Raw genomic sequence first — 16711 nt, 5'->3', positions numbered from 1 at the left:
GGGAGAGGAGAGGGAGAGGAGAGGGAGAGGAGAGGGAGAGGAAGGACATGGCTCAAAATTAAGAACCCCCTTTTGAAGCAGTTTCCCTCTTTTCCCCACTTGCTCGACCACCACCACTTGACCACGTATCATTCTGGGACGGAGCGAGGGGCAGATTTGGCTTTTTTTCTCCCCCAAGGTTGCATGCTGATGTTGCGGGGAGGAGAAACGTTGTTTTCCCGCACGCAGGGGACACGTTCCTCCTGCCGAGGRCGGGGATGCGGGGAGGCTCCCGCAGGGTCTCTCCAGGGGACGTCATCCAGCTACACTGATGCAAACCCTGCCCTCTGCTCACCAAGGCGCCAAGAATTTAAACTAGCACCTACCCCAGCATGAGTGGTTATTTTACATTTTGCAAAGGGAAAGCAAGAGGGGAGCTGGTGTTTTTTATGAACATTGTAATTCTCTATTAGCATTTAAACAGATATTATAAAACTGTGTATGTGGTCTCAAGAAGGCAGGATTTCATGTTTCATTTCAGGGGTTATAGAATAAGCTCTTTGTACGCGGCATCTCTCAAGACATTCGGCTTCATTCAGAAAGCCAAATGCCCCGCTCCAGTGCCAAGCAGCTTCTCATCATTAGGAGAAATAAAAAGTTCAAGTATATAAAAAGGATTATTGTGAATATTTGCCTGGGATGGGGTAGGAAGAAAATACAGCCGAAGCTCTCCATTTCTGGGAACAATAAAACAGCAAACTGACTGGATTCGTACGGTCCCCGTTATAAAACAGAGTTTTTAAAAATTATTAGAAGAGCAGGGATTATTTTAATAGGGGCTGTTCTCAGATCACAGCCTCCCAGGAACTGCAGCCCTCCCTCATATCCCACCCTGTAGCTGCAGCACAAAATCCTTCCGGAGACGTAAAACGCCCTGCGAGGTGGAGAAGGAAACACTTGCTTTTGAAATTGTTTATTGCCTTCCCAAAATCCTCGTCCAAATGATGGGAGCAGAGGTGCCTGGGACAAAAAAAGGAGATGCCAACAACTCTCTTCCCTGGTTATGTGCTATTGCTTTTCCTTTTTTTTTTCCTCTCCTCCTCTCTTTTTTAATGTAAAAAGCTTCCAGATTTTGGATTTCCACTACAACTAGTGATTACCGAATTATGTTTTGTGAATGTCACGCAGCAAGGAAAGTTGCTGCTAATTCTAGAAGAATTAAGCAAAAGGCCACACGCCTCGTGGTAATACACACTTGCAAATGCTCCCTGTCTCGAATTGCTAAAAAGGGAAGGGATTTTTCCTAATTAGAAGCAAGAAACTTCTGTATTTGCCTTTTATTTAAAAACCTCAAAACCCACAGTAATTTAATACAGTGCCAGCACATAATAGAGCTCAACCGAAGAAAAGTATTATAAAGTATATAGCACTAAGGTATTTGTTAAGAGAAAATACAATCACCTTCCTGTGCACACATAATTAAAGAAGCTACTTTAAAATCCTGAACTGCTAATGGGACTATCTTGTCTATAACCAGTGCTGCGCCTTGGCAATGAAGATCTTCATTTTACATCATTAAGGCCTTACTTGACCAGAATTTCATGCATTTTCCACTAAGTGCAACTAAAAGGCAGCAGGACTACACTTGATTTGCACAACTCTTTCCCTAATAATATGACCATTATGTAAATAACGATGTCTCAGATGACCATAGTCAGCAAGACATGCAGAAATTGCTGCAACCCAGAGCCTTAGGAGGGGCTTAATTAAAGCGCTGTAACAGCCATTACCCAGATGGTGAGCTCAAAGCAAAGCTCCAAAGGTTGAAGGCGCTGGGGCTTCCCAAGCCAAGTGAGTATAAGGATTTAATTTGGACAAAAACRTTGCATTTCCTCTTTATTTTCACACACAGCATGGCCGAGCTGCTATGCTAAAGCCATCTGGAATTGAAAGTCCAAATCCAAATTGTGTTAAACTTTGGGAAAATTTTAAGCTGTGCAACGCAGAAGAACTGAGACCTTTGAGTTTTCTTGCTCCTGAGATGAGGACAAYTTGCTCCTCTTACATCACATATACAAACCTAAGCGTTTTGCCATGATGCAGAGATGCTCCACCAAATGCAACATCCCACCCGGGCATTTTAACGCACACACAAGAGCTGCCAGTGCTTTTTGGAAAGTGTTTACCAAAAGCTGGTCTTTAAGAAAAGTTTCTGACCAAAGAAATGAATAATCCTCAATAATGCCACAATTAGAAAAGAAAAAAATAATTCAAATTCAAAGAAAATCTTAGCACACTCCATGGTGATGAGCACAGAAAAGAGATTTCTCTTTGAATAATGAGAACGTGAACCCGGCTGTGACACAGAGGCAGAGTCTCACTCTGGTAACAATACCCAGCTCTTACCTGCTACTGAATTTGGCCGTGGCATAAGGTAGAGCGGGATAGACTGCACTGACTGGGACAAGATGGTCTCCAGGTTCCTCTCCGGGATCTTGTTGAGGCTGTAGGTGGAGGCCGTCATGTTCTCGTCCACACGGTACAGGCACGAATCCATGCTGGACTTCTGCGACTGCCACGGCTTCAAGTTTCCTCCCGAGCCCAAGTCTTTGCTGCTCTCTCCTCCGTATTTTGTGCGTTCCACGTTTTCGGAGTAGCTTGTCAAAGTAGCTGGAAGGAGGAAATAGTAAATGAAATTTGCAACCGAGAGAGAATTGCTGGCAGCCGTGCCGACAGGCAAGGCAAAAGCCCAACATGATGCTCATCACATCTCCCACATCCACTTGCATCAAAGAGATGGAACTCAGTCTAATGATACTGTTTCTCAAACACCRCTTAGCTATAAGGTTTGGCCTCCTACTATTAAAAGCTATCCATAGATACAAAGAGTATTAAAAATAAAGTACAACTATATCYAAACACACCAGAACATGAAGAGCAGACATGGGTAAGGAAGAACCTCACCAGTGCTCCTCTCATCTGCTCATTTATGTTGGAGCTACCGCCTTTCAGAGACTGTTCTCAGAGAGGTTGATAAACCTGTTAATTTTTGCAGCTTTAAATAAACCCCAAACATTTTTCTGTGTATTATTTGATTTTAGAAATAAAGACAGCTGCTATATTAACTTTCAAAATGGTAACTGACAATATCAGACTGACTTTCACGCCTAACAACTCCCCTCAGTTGAGATTTGCTGTTTTTAATTCTGATTTAGCTCTTCCCCAGCCCTAACCCCTTTCAGACTTCCAAACTTCCTCAAGCCCCTACGTTCCCCATGCTCATCCCAGCCCCTAATCAAACCCTTCACATACTCAGATGGGAAGAAAGCGTAAAGATGTTTTGGGTGCCAAGAGTTTCAAATGAAGCTCCGGTTCAAACGCAGCCCACAGACAAAACACCCATCACCAGAAGGAAAGCTGCAGAACACTCCCATTCCCGCAAAGCATATTCCCAAATTTTCCAAAGAGCAGAGGGTACTYGAGGACAGTGCCCCCGGGCGACTCGGGGGCTGAGCGCTCGCAGCCAGGAGCATTTGTCCCTGTGGGATTAGCTGTGCTTTACAGGAATAATCTCCCTGGACAGTTGTGCAAGGAATGAGGACCCTCCTTTGGGAYGAATCCCCTCCCGACTCGCCAGGGGGCTGCTGCATCCCGGCTCTCTGCCCAAAATATGGGCAAGGGGGAGCAGCTGGGAAGGGCCCTTGCTGGTTACATTCCCTCAAACACCCCCCGGGTTGCAGCGTTCCCGCAGGATCTGCCGGCCCCCCAGCCCGCCTTGTTCCCTTGCTGAAACTCTCCCATTACGGCTTTTTGCAAAGGAAAACATTTTAAAGCATGTATTTTTTTCCTTCTGGGAAAAGCAGTGTATTAAAGTGCATCTCGGCTGCATCCTAGATATGCAATAGCACTTTTCTTTGAGCAAGTGCCAAGTGTGTTCGCAGCTCAGTAAATACTCTTCCTAATTCCCATTTCTTGTTGGCCCGTGCTCTGCATGAGGTTTTCAACTGCATTGAAATGCAGAGTCAAACCACACAGAGAATTTGTACCAAACCAGCTAAAACTTCAAAGTCCCTTATTATACTGTTTATGCTCTAGATTATACGCTCTAGATTTACTGAAGAAAGGTAGGCTAGAACTTCCGAGAAGCTCCYCTGACCCATCACACGAGGCATGAGGATCATGATGGACCTCGCTTGGACATGGGCACATGTGAAGGACACATCCATGTCCCCTGGCCTCCTCCCCTTGGAGGAGGAAACCCAAGTGACCACCCAACCGCTGGTGTCTCCATCCTCGTTGCCTTCGGGACGACAACCACTGAGCAAGTGCAAGGGAAGGATGAGCTCGACACGAGCGCACAAGACCTGTCGGCAAAACCTAATTAGCAAACGAGCTCGTAGGAGCAGATTGCCCATCTCTTTGCAAGCTCATCTTCATCCCAGTTTTAGACCTAATTTACAGGTCTGCTAAGGAGCAAGACCTAGCTGAAATGGCACACGCGTCTACTCACCCTGACTCTCCCAGGCCACCTGGTTTTGAAGGGCTGCTCTTGGACAGAGAGGTTCTGACCAGGGGGCAATGGCAATGGAGAAGGACGTGTGATACCGCAATGAATTTTTCCCAGAATTCATTAACCTACTTTGGTATGCAGCTCAGAATAGCTTACATATTTGCATTTGAAAGATCACGCAGGCAGAAGTGCAACAAAGGTTTTTGTGGCATACAGGAGCTGAAGCTAAGCCCAAATTTCCTGATCAGCCAAGCAAAATATTAATCATTAACACAACTAACTTCCCTAAATTGTCAGCCTTCCCCCTCTCTCTTCACTACAGAAATTGTTGACAAAGTAGTGTCTTCTTATCCAGGCAAATACTCAACGCTAAAAATGTGGAAAGGACAACCAGCTAGCACCAACCTGCCTGAATTTTCATAGCAATTACTGTTCTTCCACTGGGCCTTTACAGTTATTGAACACAGACTAATCGGCATATGTTTCCTCAAGATCTTTTCCACAAAATCCCTCTTCAAACCTATAGATTATGCCGTTGAAAAGCCTGCTACAGCAACCATTGGAATGGTCAAAATCTCTTTTCCTCTAACCCCACTCCTGCCCACTGTGGAGCTTCACAGAAGTATTTTGAGGACCAAGTCATGGATGCAGGTGACATTTGGGCACAGAAAGGCCCAAATTCCAGCCATTATAGCCAGACTTCCCACTCATGAGCAAACACAGGCACCAGCACCCAACCACCTCATCAAGCCAGCGCGTTGCTGCGCGGCCGCGTGTGGGGAACGAGCTACTCACCGATGATGCCGCTGTCGCGGCTCTCCAGGGTGGACGTGGGGCTGGTGACGGCGCCATAGCTGCAGTCCTTGGCCGTGACGCTGGTGCTGACGGGCGGCAGGGTGGAGCAGGGGCTGCTGGCGGGCGGCGAGGCCGTGCTGCTGGTCAGCGTGGAGCAGGGGCTGATCCGCTGCGTCACGGCCGCGCTCTGCAGGGAGCCGGCAGGGACACRTCACGAGGAGGAACACGTCATGGTGAAGGGGGACACGTCACGGCGAGGGGGGACACGACCCGAGGAAGGGAGACACCAGCTCCTCGAGCCCGCACGGAGGGCACTGACTTCCTTGGGGGGGGGTCGCAAAGAGCTTCGCTGCTCAAAGCAAAACCATCCTCAGTGCCTTCCCRCACCCACGGCAAACACGCGGGGACCTGGGCGTGCTCCTTCCCTTGGAGCGGAGTCGAGCACGGCTCCCACATCCAGCCGGAAACCCGGAAAACAAGCAAAGCAGCACGGCCCGCGGGCTAGCAGCAGAGCCAAGCGCAGAACRCTCGCATTTTCCTAACCCCAACGGAAAGGAAAGGCAAATAAACAAGAAGGACAATGCAGGGCGGCAAGCTTGGGCCCCCAGCTGGCTGGAAAAGCTCCTGGGGGCGACACGGCCCCAGCAGGACCTCACCTCTACTCATGGTGAGACCCGTCCCATACAGGAAATCCTATATGGGCCCCTGTGCCATGGGCATCCGCCCAGAAACCTCCCGGGACACGAGCCAGAGGCTGCTCCGTTAAGTGTTTCTTCCATTCAAGAAAAGTCACAATGGTTTTAGACCCTTGTGAAAAGGAAGTTCGAGATGGCGTGCCCAGATAGGAGAGGGAACGGCCTTCCGTGCCTGACAAAGTCTTGGGAAAGAGGAACGAGGAAAAGCAGCCGCAAAAAAGACTGGGATTTTAAAAGATAGTCTGGAAAGAAGCCGTAAGAAACCACGGAGAAGAATCTCAGAGGGGCCTGTCCAGGTGGACAAGTGGCTGACGGGGGAGTGAAGGGAGGGGACGGAGCCAAATTTTTCCCAATGAGAGGACAAGAAGCAACAAGCACCAGCGGGAACAAGGGCAATTCCATCTGAACAGTTCTGCAACGTGGATGCCTCTGAGCGCTCCTGGAGACTCCATCCTTGGAGACGCTCAAAACCTGCCCACACACATGTCAGGGCAGGACCAGATGATCTCGAGGGTCCCTCACAGCCTCAGCCCCTCTGCTCTGTCACTGTTTCTGGCCTAAAATGACACTGTAGTTCCTAAAAATTTAATTAGTTCTCATTTAGGTGCTATCAAAATGGTAGCACTACTACTATCATTAATTCTTTCAAGCCTGTTTTTTCTACGCTCGTTTCAAGTGTTATTTTAAGCAAATCCCTGCTGAAACCAATCCCAATACTAACAAAGTAACATCCAAAGATCTTAAAACACAGAACCATTACATTTTAAAGTAAATTCAAATTCAGTGCAAGACTGAATTTTAGCAGTTCATCTTCCTTCTAGCTGATAACCTTGTCCTTCCATCATGCCAAAAAGTCATATTCTTCTGTATTTATTTGTAGTGTTATTAATGCAGAAGAAGTTACTTGCAACCGAAAAGTACCAAATACCACAGTATATCACTTGGCATTGATTGATATGTTTTATTTTTGTATTGATATAGAAAAATGCTCCTCTATGCAAGTTTTAAATATAAATTTCCATTGACAGAACATCCTGTATTATTATTGCTGTTGTTTTGTCTGTCACATTTTCATGAAGCTTTGAAAAATTAAACTGTTCTGTCACAGTCTCATTGTCCTTTGGGCTTTGCTGGCAGCCAGTATGGTTAAAAAAGAAAGTTCCTGAATGTAGCAGAAAAGGGATTTATTCTCTGGTATTTGCGATCTCTCATTAAGGCAGGCGTGATTAAGGAAGAGGCTGCACATAAAACACGCAATTTCATAGCAATCTGGATTAGAAAATGTATCCTTTGACATATTCAAAATAAAGCAATTGAATGGAAATGCGATGTGCCAGATTTAGAGATTTTGGCAGTTTTAGTGAAAACACCTCTATTTCTTATCTTCACTTTAGCTCAGCACTGGCGAGATTGCAAATAATTATTTTCTCGCTTCAGAAGGCAACGCATGGTTAGAATAATAAGCAGCAGCCTAGGCCTGGCTTTTTACACAAAGAACATTTGCTTTGCCCAGACCACGTAAATTAACGAATTAAAACCCAGCAAACTGTTCTCATTTTTAAATTCAAATGCAAGCCCAACAGTCAAAAGTCTCAATCGGATTTTAATTAATCGATGATTAGTAGAAGGATTATTCTTCACAAATCCCAGAAAGGACTTGCTGCATGATTTTCAGTACCCACTTATGCAAGGCAGCTGGAAAAATTCAGCCTGAGAAGGAGAGGCAGGGGCTTTTCAGGAGATCTGCACATTGTGGAGCAGAAACAGGTCGATTTCAGAGCATATCTGAGAACATCTCAGCTTTGGAAACAGCTCAGGGTCAAYGGTGGACACCCAGCTGCAGGCAGATGTGGTCGGAGTCGCACCAAGGATCATGGAATCATCATGGTTTCATTCGCCCTTCGAGGTCATCAAATCCAACCCTTCGAAAAGGATGTCTGCTCCTGGTAGATAAGTCTACTGGGGAAAGGAGGAGAAAGACCACGTGCTGGCTGCACTCCCTTCAGGAGAACCTAGCAAATGCAGACAGTCCCAGGAGAGTCTCTAGGCCCCTTGGAGGGCTGGGGCGTCAAGAAGCAATGAAGGAGGTGGCTAATCTAGGCTGGGCAAGAGAAGCCTAAATTGCCTCCAGCTCTGGTTGAGGTCCTCCACTCTCTAAGGGAATATGGGGAGGATCTTTGCAGAAATGCAAAGGGAAAAGGATGGGAGGCTACAGGCACAAACTGCAGCAGAGAAATTTTCTGCTCACTATAAAGAAAGTCCTTCAAAGGGGGAGTCCTCCAGCACTGCAAGAGGCCACCCAGATTTTGAGAACCAGGATAAGGCTGGAGCAACGCAGTCGAGTTGGCCCTACTTTGAGCAGGAGGTGGGAGCAGATGATCTCCAAGAGGTCGTTTCCAACCTAAAATAGCCTGTGCTTCTAGGCAAGCACTGACAGCAGGAGCAGCTCCCAAAGAAAGGAAAGAATTAACTTGGTAATTGAGGAATCAGCTCTTCTTTATCTTCCCCAGCACATGAATAGCATTCAAAGGCCCAGTAGAACTTTTTTTTYCATGCAAAAATTAGCATGCAGCCTAAAGATATCAATCTATTTTGGAGCACAACTCTCTGTGTTTCTCTCAAGATTTTTTCTTTTATTTATTCTCCAAAGACATCTTTCACTTTTAAGAAAAGATGGGATTTTAATTTTTTTTTTTTTCAAAAGGCAACAACAAAAGGAACCATTTATAGCAGAAAGCTCTGCTGGGCTTTGAAGTATTCAGCTCAAATATGTGCCTGTTAAAAGTACATTTTCCAGCACAATGTATAGCAAAGTACATCTCAAATCCACCCCAATTTGCTTTAAAAAAAATGAATGAAATCATCAAAAGCTTAATGAATGCACTAAAGAGCAGAAGTTTTACCAAAGCTCATTTCTCGGCTCTACAGCATGCTCCATATTAACCCTTTAGAGTGCAAAGATAACGGATGACAAAACACCTTTGAGTTCAGCATGCAGGGAGCTATTTAACTATTTCAGCAATGCAATCCATGTGACTTGAAAATAAATGTACCAGGGGCAAAATTCTGCATATTTTGAAGAATTTTGAACCATACGAGAGAGGAGGGGAAAGGCTGCTAGGTCAGGTATGTTACTTTGACAGTACCAAGGCAGTAAGGACACGATAACGACATGAAAAGGCTTTTGCTCCAAGGCCAGCGAGGTACTCGCTGAGAAGCAAGACTCAAAGCATTCCCAACCTATGGATTAGAAAAAKACACCATTTCCTGTAATTCTGCGGTGGTTCTCATGAATGCAATGGCTGATYACCCTCCTGCTCTTTCATTTATTCCTACACACTCGCCCAGACCCACATGGTGTCCTGGAAGGACGGAAGGAATCGGACACAGCAGCCAGTTGGGAAAGAGAAACACAGAGCAAGTTCCCAGCCCCGCAACCATTTAGCTTGAACACACGGAGCCACCCGCTTGGCTGCCGCTTTCCATGGACCTTTTGTGGGGAATTCAAGGCCTTCAATCTGCTCCTCTGAACTGTCAACTAAAAAAAGAAAAAAATGTGTCTTATTTTCATCCTCATTGTACCGTTATACTGGGAGCGGAGGGCTGGGGAGCAGGAAGGAGAGATTGAGGCAGTTTCCTCAACAATCCACATTTTGGCCAGAATCAGGGTCTTATTGGTAGTTTGCCTGCAGCCAGGCAGAGCGGATTTGACAAGCTTTGTCACAACAAAGATTCTAYGATTTGGTTTCTGTAGCCATTTCGAAGCATGAAATCCTCACTTTAGGCCAACATGAGCAAAACGAGTGTTGCTATTTACCTGTTCCTGCCTGAGGGCTTGGCAAGACTTCACGTAAAACCCCTAAGATGCTTTGGAAGCCTTTTTAACATGTAAGGTGACACAGGAGCGCATATTTTTTCAATCCCTAGAGCCCGATTAGTGACGCTGCCCACCCCAAAGCACTTGCAGCAACAGGAAAACAAGGGCTGCCGTTTGGCCCGGCGGCAGCTCATCCCAAAACACAGGGAAACAAGGGAATGATGACTCCCACTTTAACGGGATATAGGACCTTCTTCTCCACAGCGATTACTTCTCTCTAATGACACCCCTGGCTGCCACGTAATTAGAAAATCAGCCCTTTCTCACACGCTGCATTTTAACCCTAGTCAGAGAGTTTCTGCAAGCAAAAGCGGGGACAGCACGGCTGGGACCTTGTACCTGGTTCTCATCCTGCACCTCCATGCTGTACTGGGGCCCTGGCTGAACCTCCGTGACTTTCTCTCCCAGGAGGAAGCCCAGGCGAGTCATGAGTGTATTCGCTGCCTCATCGACGGACGGCGGGGGGCCCAGCTCCTGCTCAGCGTCACCTGCGCGGGAAGAAAAACAAGCACGTCCTGTTARGAATTATTCCGTTTTGACATGGCTCACCTGGTGTTTTTACCAAGAAAAATACCTGTTGCAACTTCAGTATTAGTTTTTTCCAGTTATTCAGGTTAATCGAGCCTATCTGAATGCTATTTGCTGGTCTTTAATTAATTTGGGGTTATGCTTTGCTCAGGTTGCTAATATGAGTTGTCCAAAAGCGACTGTTATTCCTCCTCCCATTCCTGGCTGTATCCACTGTATTCTCCACAGCTCTCACCAGGGCAACTGCAGTCGTCTTCTCCCCTGCACTGTTAAAGACAAAGCTCTCCAGAGCCAACCTGGGAATGGGATTTCCTGGAAAGGGTGGCCGGGAAGCCAAACTGCTGCCTCCYTCCTATTGCTGCTGCCTCCAGGTTCCGGCAGAGCCTCCAGGGCTCCGGGCGCTATTTGGCTCTCCATTAACGAAGCACTAGGTGACACCTGTGGCAGCAGGTACCCCCACTAGTCACTCATGAAAAGCAAAGGATGGGATAGAAAGCTCTACACCTTCCCCATGGGTCACTATTTCTGACGTGCTTGAGGGTGGCTGCAAAGCACTGGCCTCCAGACACCAGGCTTCCTTGTGAAAGCACATCACAGGCTACGACAACGCAAAGGCCATCGGCCAATTCCACAACTAGGAGCAGAAACCGGCCGAAAAATTCCCCGAAACTTCAAACAAACCAACTCAGCAACCACTGCCCAGAAAACAAATCCTAAAGAGCTTGGGCCACTTGAGGGGGAGGCAGCGTGCAAGAGCCTCCCCATGGTCCCGCACAGGCGGGAAGGGGCCCTGTCTCTGCCCTTCCAAAGCAAATGCTCTGGGGTGCCTTTTGGCTCGGGGCTCTCCACACAACTCAGGTTCTCCTGCCCCGTTCGCATCGACGGCAGCGCTGATGCCTGAAGGTCAGGCTCCAGATCCAGAGGCTGCSGCTGCAGTTGTAAGAAACTAATTAGGATTTGCAATTAGACTACAGTTAATTATTCATCTGATAATGCACAATCTGGAAGGGAGCCCATCTCCATTTCCCAGCTCTGTCCCGGCTCGGGGGCGCTTCAGTGCTCAGCCTACAGCTACAGTAAAGAGATGTTGTTTTAAATAGAGCTTTCTGATAACAGGAAAGACACAAATCCCAGAATCCGGGAGATGCTTGAACCTCAGCAACCCTAAGCTCACTGGTCCCAGAAATTCCCATTCAGACTCGCGACTCACAGCTGGAAAAGCGCAGGGTGGTTTTTGCAYGGCTGCAAATTCAAAGCTCTGCTGCATCTCGCATGCGACCAGGGCCATGAGCAGCAGCACGGGGGACATCACGCGGCACCAGCCCTTAAATGGGGCCTTCACTGCTGCGAAAACAGATCACAGAGACCRATAACAGCAGCCAAGTCATTGAATCCCTCTTGGATTGCTTTATACGGCACTGACGGGACCGGCACGGAATTAAGGTGGAGACAAATTTAGACAGATGACCCAATTTGCTGCACTGCTGACCACCCACATTCAATCCATGGGCATTTACCATCTCCAGGAGTCAAGTGCAGAACAGACACATTCGGGCAAAATCAGAATTATCGACRCTTTTATTTCCAAGGTTATTTTTGTCTTTAGGGATTTTTTTCTTTTTGGCATCTATCCCAGCTATCCATATGAGAGTGCTCAGCTCCTAATTATGAGATGTTTATTATGGCCTCGGCAGAAGAGGTGACGTCCACGCCAGACATGGGAAGCGGCGGCCGAACCGGCACAAGGTAATGATGTGAGTGGCACCAAGGGGACACCCCCACATAGCACCCACCAACCCACGTGGCACTCAGCTGCCCCCCCAGGGCAGTGCTTCCCAGGCTATGGTTGGAAAATAAATTCCTTTAGATGCCGTTGTCCTGGCACGTGCTCTTTCCTAACCCCGTGAGATAAACCTCTTCTCCCAACCTTCCCAAACTTATTTCTTTCAAGGAAAAGGATCTAATTGCTCAACTTTTACCCACTTGGAATTTGTTGCCTTTAATTCCGACAGGGAAGTGCTGTGAACTCGGAGCACATTTTGGGAACTGAAATGGGGAGAGATTTACTAGGAGTTTGCACTGGATCCAAGGACTTTAATCACAACCATAGYCAGGAGAGCACAAATAAGAGCAGACAAATGCTTATGTCTAATGGCATAAATAAAAACCCCATGGACGCTCGCTGCCCAAAGTCTCCAAAGACGCAGTCTGCTTAAAAAGAGAGCAGCCAAAGGGAGGTTATTTTGGTAATAAAAAATGCAAGTAAGCGGCCTTACTTTGCATTGCAAGAAGTTGAAAATGGGACACCTGGATTCTCTGCAGTCTGGGTGCTGCAAGGGAGCGCCAAGCAGAACGGGGGACAATAAACTGAAATAACTGCCAATGTCCCCAGTAACTTCCAATTTCCTAGCACTAAAGCCATGGGAAAAAAAAATACCCGAAGTCAGCAGCAGCCACTTTCCCTACGCATGCACTAAATCCTATGAAGTGAAGCCTAAGGCTTCACTGCAAATGGAGGAAAGGCTGAAAATCCAACATAAACGTGGCTTAAAAGCTCTGAAACCAAATGACAAAATAGAAGAAACATGAAAACACAGCTCTGAAATGCAACTCTCATTATCTCAAGCCCATGAGGAGCATACGATGACTTAATTAAAAAAAAAAAAAAAAAGAAAGCTTCTGGAGTGAATTACTCTGAAAGAAGAGTCACAAGAGGATCAGATGGACAAGGCTGACGGGAGCTGGTTGAGCTGCACGAAGGGAAATCCCTGCAACAGAAAAGCCTTTCGGGGTGGATCAAACAGCGCCCACGTCTCGACGGGACGGGAGAACAAAACCAGCACAAAGCATCGGAGTGATTCAGTAATGCAAGAGCAGACGTCCAAAGCTGCACCTCAGCAATCGGTAATAAATCATTAAGGCAAATACTCAAGCCTCCAAAGAGAGAAGGCAGTAAGACACACATTAGCAGGTTGTTTTGGTTAAAATAATTGACCTTTCAGAGTTAGAGCCAAGCTCGGGATGGAACAGATGGGTACAAAGAGCGAGAACCTCAAAAGGCCGGTAATAAACGGATGCTGCTTCTGGGTTTGATCTTTGATTACATAACTATGATTTTATCTAAAGACCTTCCTCCCTCTTTTTGTGATTTAAATCTACCCTATTACTATGTACATCCGCTTTGCATTGTCCCGTGCTCATCCGAGCTGGCCTGGAAAACACTCTCCTCTATTTCAGCAGATCCCTGAATTAATGGAGAGGGTTTATTAGTCCCATGGCCAGAAGAGCTTTTAAAAATGTAACCAATAAGAGACTAAGAGCTTGGAGGCTTAAACGGACGGGTCTGCATCGCTCCCTTCCCTTGCCTCACGTTTCTGTGCCAGCAATGGAGACCAGCCCAGCAGGACGCATGGAGTGGAGCCCTGGCAGGGAATTCTGCTCTCCTTGTGCCGGGTATCCAAGAGTTTTCTCCAACCAGCTCTGTAACGAAGCTGCTTCCTTGCTCCCTGCAGCAATTCTGGCTCTTCCCAAGCCCCAACGCAGGCTCTCGCCCAGCCGCACGACACCCCAAACGTGCAGAAACCCCCTTGGCCTTCAGCCTTGCTCAGGTCAGAGCCACGGCTGCTTTCAGCATCCATCAGACTGAGCCAGGGATAGGGAGGAAAGGCAATTTCAATGCAAACAAAAAGTCTCACTGAATGCATTTAATGCCCTAGATCTAAAACGCTCTTCAAATCCCTATTTGAAGCTGATTTCTCCTGAATTTCAGCTCCCGTTTAAGTATCAAAGCAATGGGAATGGGGGAAATGAGAGGACACTCAACGCGTTGCTCGCTGAACATAAATAAATGAGCGAAGGCTGTAATTATCCTAAGTGTGAGCCTGGGTACGCTGAGCATTTTCTAAAAGCAGGATTAAATTTAGATCCCTGAAAACGTTCCTGAGCTCTTTAAAATATCAAGGACGACGTGACGGAGGCTCTAAGTCACCGCTGACATCACTCTTCCTTACGTGACGTTCTCAGCACGTTCCCAGGTCGGTTCTCCCACCTCCGAGCATGTGGCAGCCCCAGCACACAGGGGCTGAGGAGGGTTTTTCGCACCATAAACCCGACATGAAAGTCGCGAGCRCGTCTTGTGCCCCACCACCGTTAGGAGCTACGAGGAAGGGAAGCATCACCCGATTAATCTCAGCAATCAGGCAGCTTCTGTTAAGAAGTTTTATTTTTAGGATGGAATATAAATAAGCGAAGGGCGCACATACAGGCAACTGGACAGCAGCTTGGCTTTAAGAACAGCTTGGAAAAATTCCCTCCTCCTAAAATTTTGGGGGTGGCCGTAGCTCTAAGAGGAATTTTGCAAAACACGCAGCCCCCTCCCCCAAGAGGGTCTTTGCAATATCAAGCATAAAGCCGCTACTGGATGATTCTTGCATTACATTAATAATTACTTAGATGAGCATAACTATAAAAGGTTGATCTGCTGTGATTCGGGAGGCAGCACATCCACATGGAGTCGGTGGCCATGCAGGTGACCTCACACATCCTCCCCTTGACAGGAAAACAAAACCCGGTACCCTCATCGCTTGCTTTCCAGCAAAATCACAGACAAACTGTCCTTCCAAATTGGCAGCGAGTCCAAATTTCCACGTTTGCTTTCAGAGCAATTAGTTTTTTAAGCAACTCAGAGCCAAATAGAGAGTGACACTGGACGTGAGCAGCTCTGCCGCGCGGAGCAGACGAGCTACCTGCAGCTGCGACTCGGAGCTCCAAGGAAAGCTGCTCCTCTCCCTTCCGTGGGGAAGGGCTGACCGAGAGCAATGCACTGAGAAAGGGAAGAGGACAAGGACCAGGAGCAATCGCCCCAAGGAATGATGTCCACAGCAGACAGAACAAGGAGCCGTTGTTGTGCGGGGCTAGAGGAGGACCTGGAGTCACAGCAAGTGGGAGAGGAGCAGAATCACCGAACAGGGCAGCTTTGAGGGCGCCGCATATTTGCGCTCGCGAGCTGCTCTCCATGGCGTCACTGATGTCCCAACACTTCTTTTGGGTAGAAAAAAAGGGAAAAAAAACCCAAATCACCTGTTGGACTCATGTGAGCAGCCAGGCCTGGGAACCAAACTTGTAAAAGAACTGAACAGTCACCCACAGCTGCAGCCATCCTTCCCACCACCTGCAGAGCTGGAGAAACGAGCAGGGACTTTTTGCCTCATAAAAACATGACACAATCCTGTCTGAAGACATTTGTAGGGGGAAAATCCACCCTGTTACCCCCTTCCTCTTGACTGTAAATTATCTGAGAGCAAGTATGCGAGCTAGAAGGAAAAAAGGAGCAACAAGGAGACAAAACCACGACTAAGAATCCCGGCCCCATTCATCTCACTTAGTATCCCAATATTTCCCCTTAGGCAGAAATGCAAGGGGAAGGCTTCCTTCCAGCTGAACACAGCCTGAAAACCTCCTAGCTCAAGAGCCCCAAGAAATCCCAGGTCTGGATAAAGACACCGGCCAAATTCCAAGCAGGAGCCCTGAAGATAACTAGGAGAGAAATGTGGGAGAGACAGGTCACCGCTGCCAYTGCCCCAAGACCTCCAGATGCTGCCACTGGAGATAAGGGGGAACATGTGTCAGAGCACGTTTAATTCAACCTGACACACGTTGAGTGGAAACAGAAATACCAGGAGACTACCCACGGCTGGGATGACTTCCTAAATCTAATTTGACCTGTAATACCTTCTAAAAATTGCAAGTACTTAAATGTCTTTTTTTTCCCCTCATGCAGATTATTTCTATGAAAGAATATCAGGGGAATGGTGATTTCATTTTGGCTAGAATTTATACTTTCATTTGGCATTATAAAACTGAGATTGTAGACTAGTTGCTCCTGCGACGCCCTCTGAAGACACTAGCAAAAAAGGTGTCTGTAGCAAGAAGCGAAGAGCATTTGCCTAGAAGTTCAAGAGATGCATTGACCTGCTAGGTCAGCAATCAAACGAGACCCTCCAGGAAGAATTATCTCCAGGAATAGCTGTAGATTTCAGCTGGATAAGATGGACAACAGACGCCTTTGATAGCTATGAGCTGAAAGAGAGAGGGCCGTCCCTGTGGATTTCCAAATCAACAGGGCTGGTTTGCTTGTGCACGTATTTACTTATAGGCAAGACAGAAGGATAAAAATATTCAATTAATCAAAATATCAGCATGAAAAAGAAAGAAAAAACCCCMAAATCCTGTTTCCCAATAGACATACTGCAAACAAGTGCTCCTGCTTGACAGGGCAGACCCACTTGTTAGGCTCTCCAAGACCCATCAGGAACGGTGGCCAAGGTG

The 16711-nt window shown here is 47.1% G+C and overlaps 1 protein-coding gene across 1 annotated transcript in view; it reads right to left on the bottom strand.

The window, feature by feature from the left end:
• Nucleotides 1–16711, bottom strand: part of TANC2 (tetratricopeptide repeat, ankyrin repeat and coiled-coil containing 2) — a 113301-nt gene that overhangs the window by 50545 nt on the left and 46045 nt on the right. The window contains exons 5-7 of the mRNA XM_026054423.1: nucleotides 10196–10344; nucleotides 5285–5471; nucleotides 2386–2649 (exon numbers count right to left, since the gene is read on the bottom strand). Of these exons, the coding sequence (XP_025910208.1) occupies nucleotides 2386–2649; nucleotides 5285–5471; nucleotides 10196–10344 (600 nt within the window). The remainder of the gene's footprint in view (nucleotides 1–2385; nucleotides 2650–5284; nucleotides 5472–10195; nucleotides 10345–16711) is intronic.

The sequence above is a fragment of the Nothoprocta perdicaria genome, unplaced genomic scaffold, assembly GCF_003342845.1.
Source record: "Nothoprocta perdicaria isolate Ctin4 unplaced genomic scaffold, notPer1 scaffold_121, whole genome shotgun sequence".
NCBI classification, from domain to species: Eukaryota; Metazoa; Chordata; class Aves; order Tinamiformes; family Tinamidae; genus Nothoprocta; species Nothoprocta perdicaria.
Note: the sequence above shows the minus strand (reverse complement) of the source record. Positions and strands in the feature narration are given on the sequence as shown.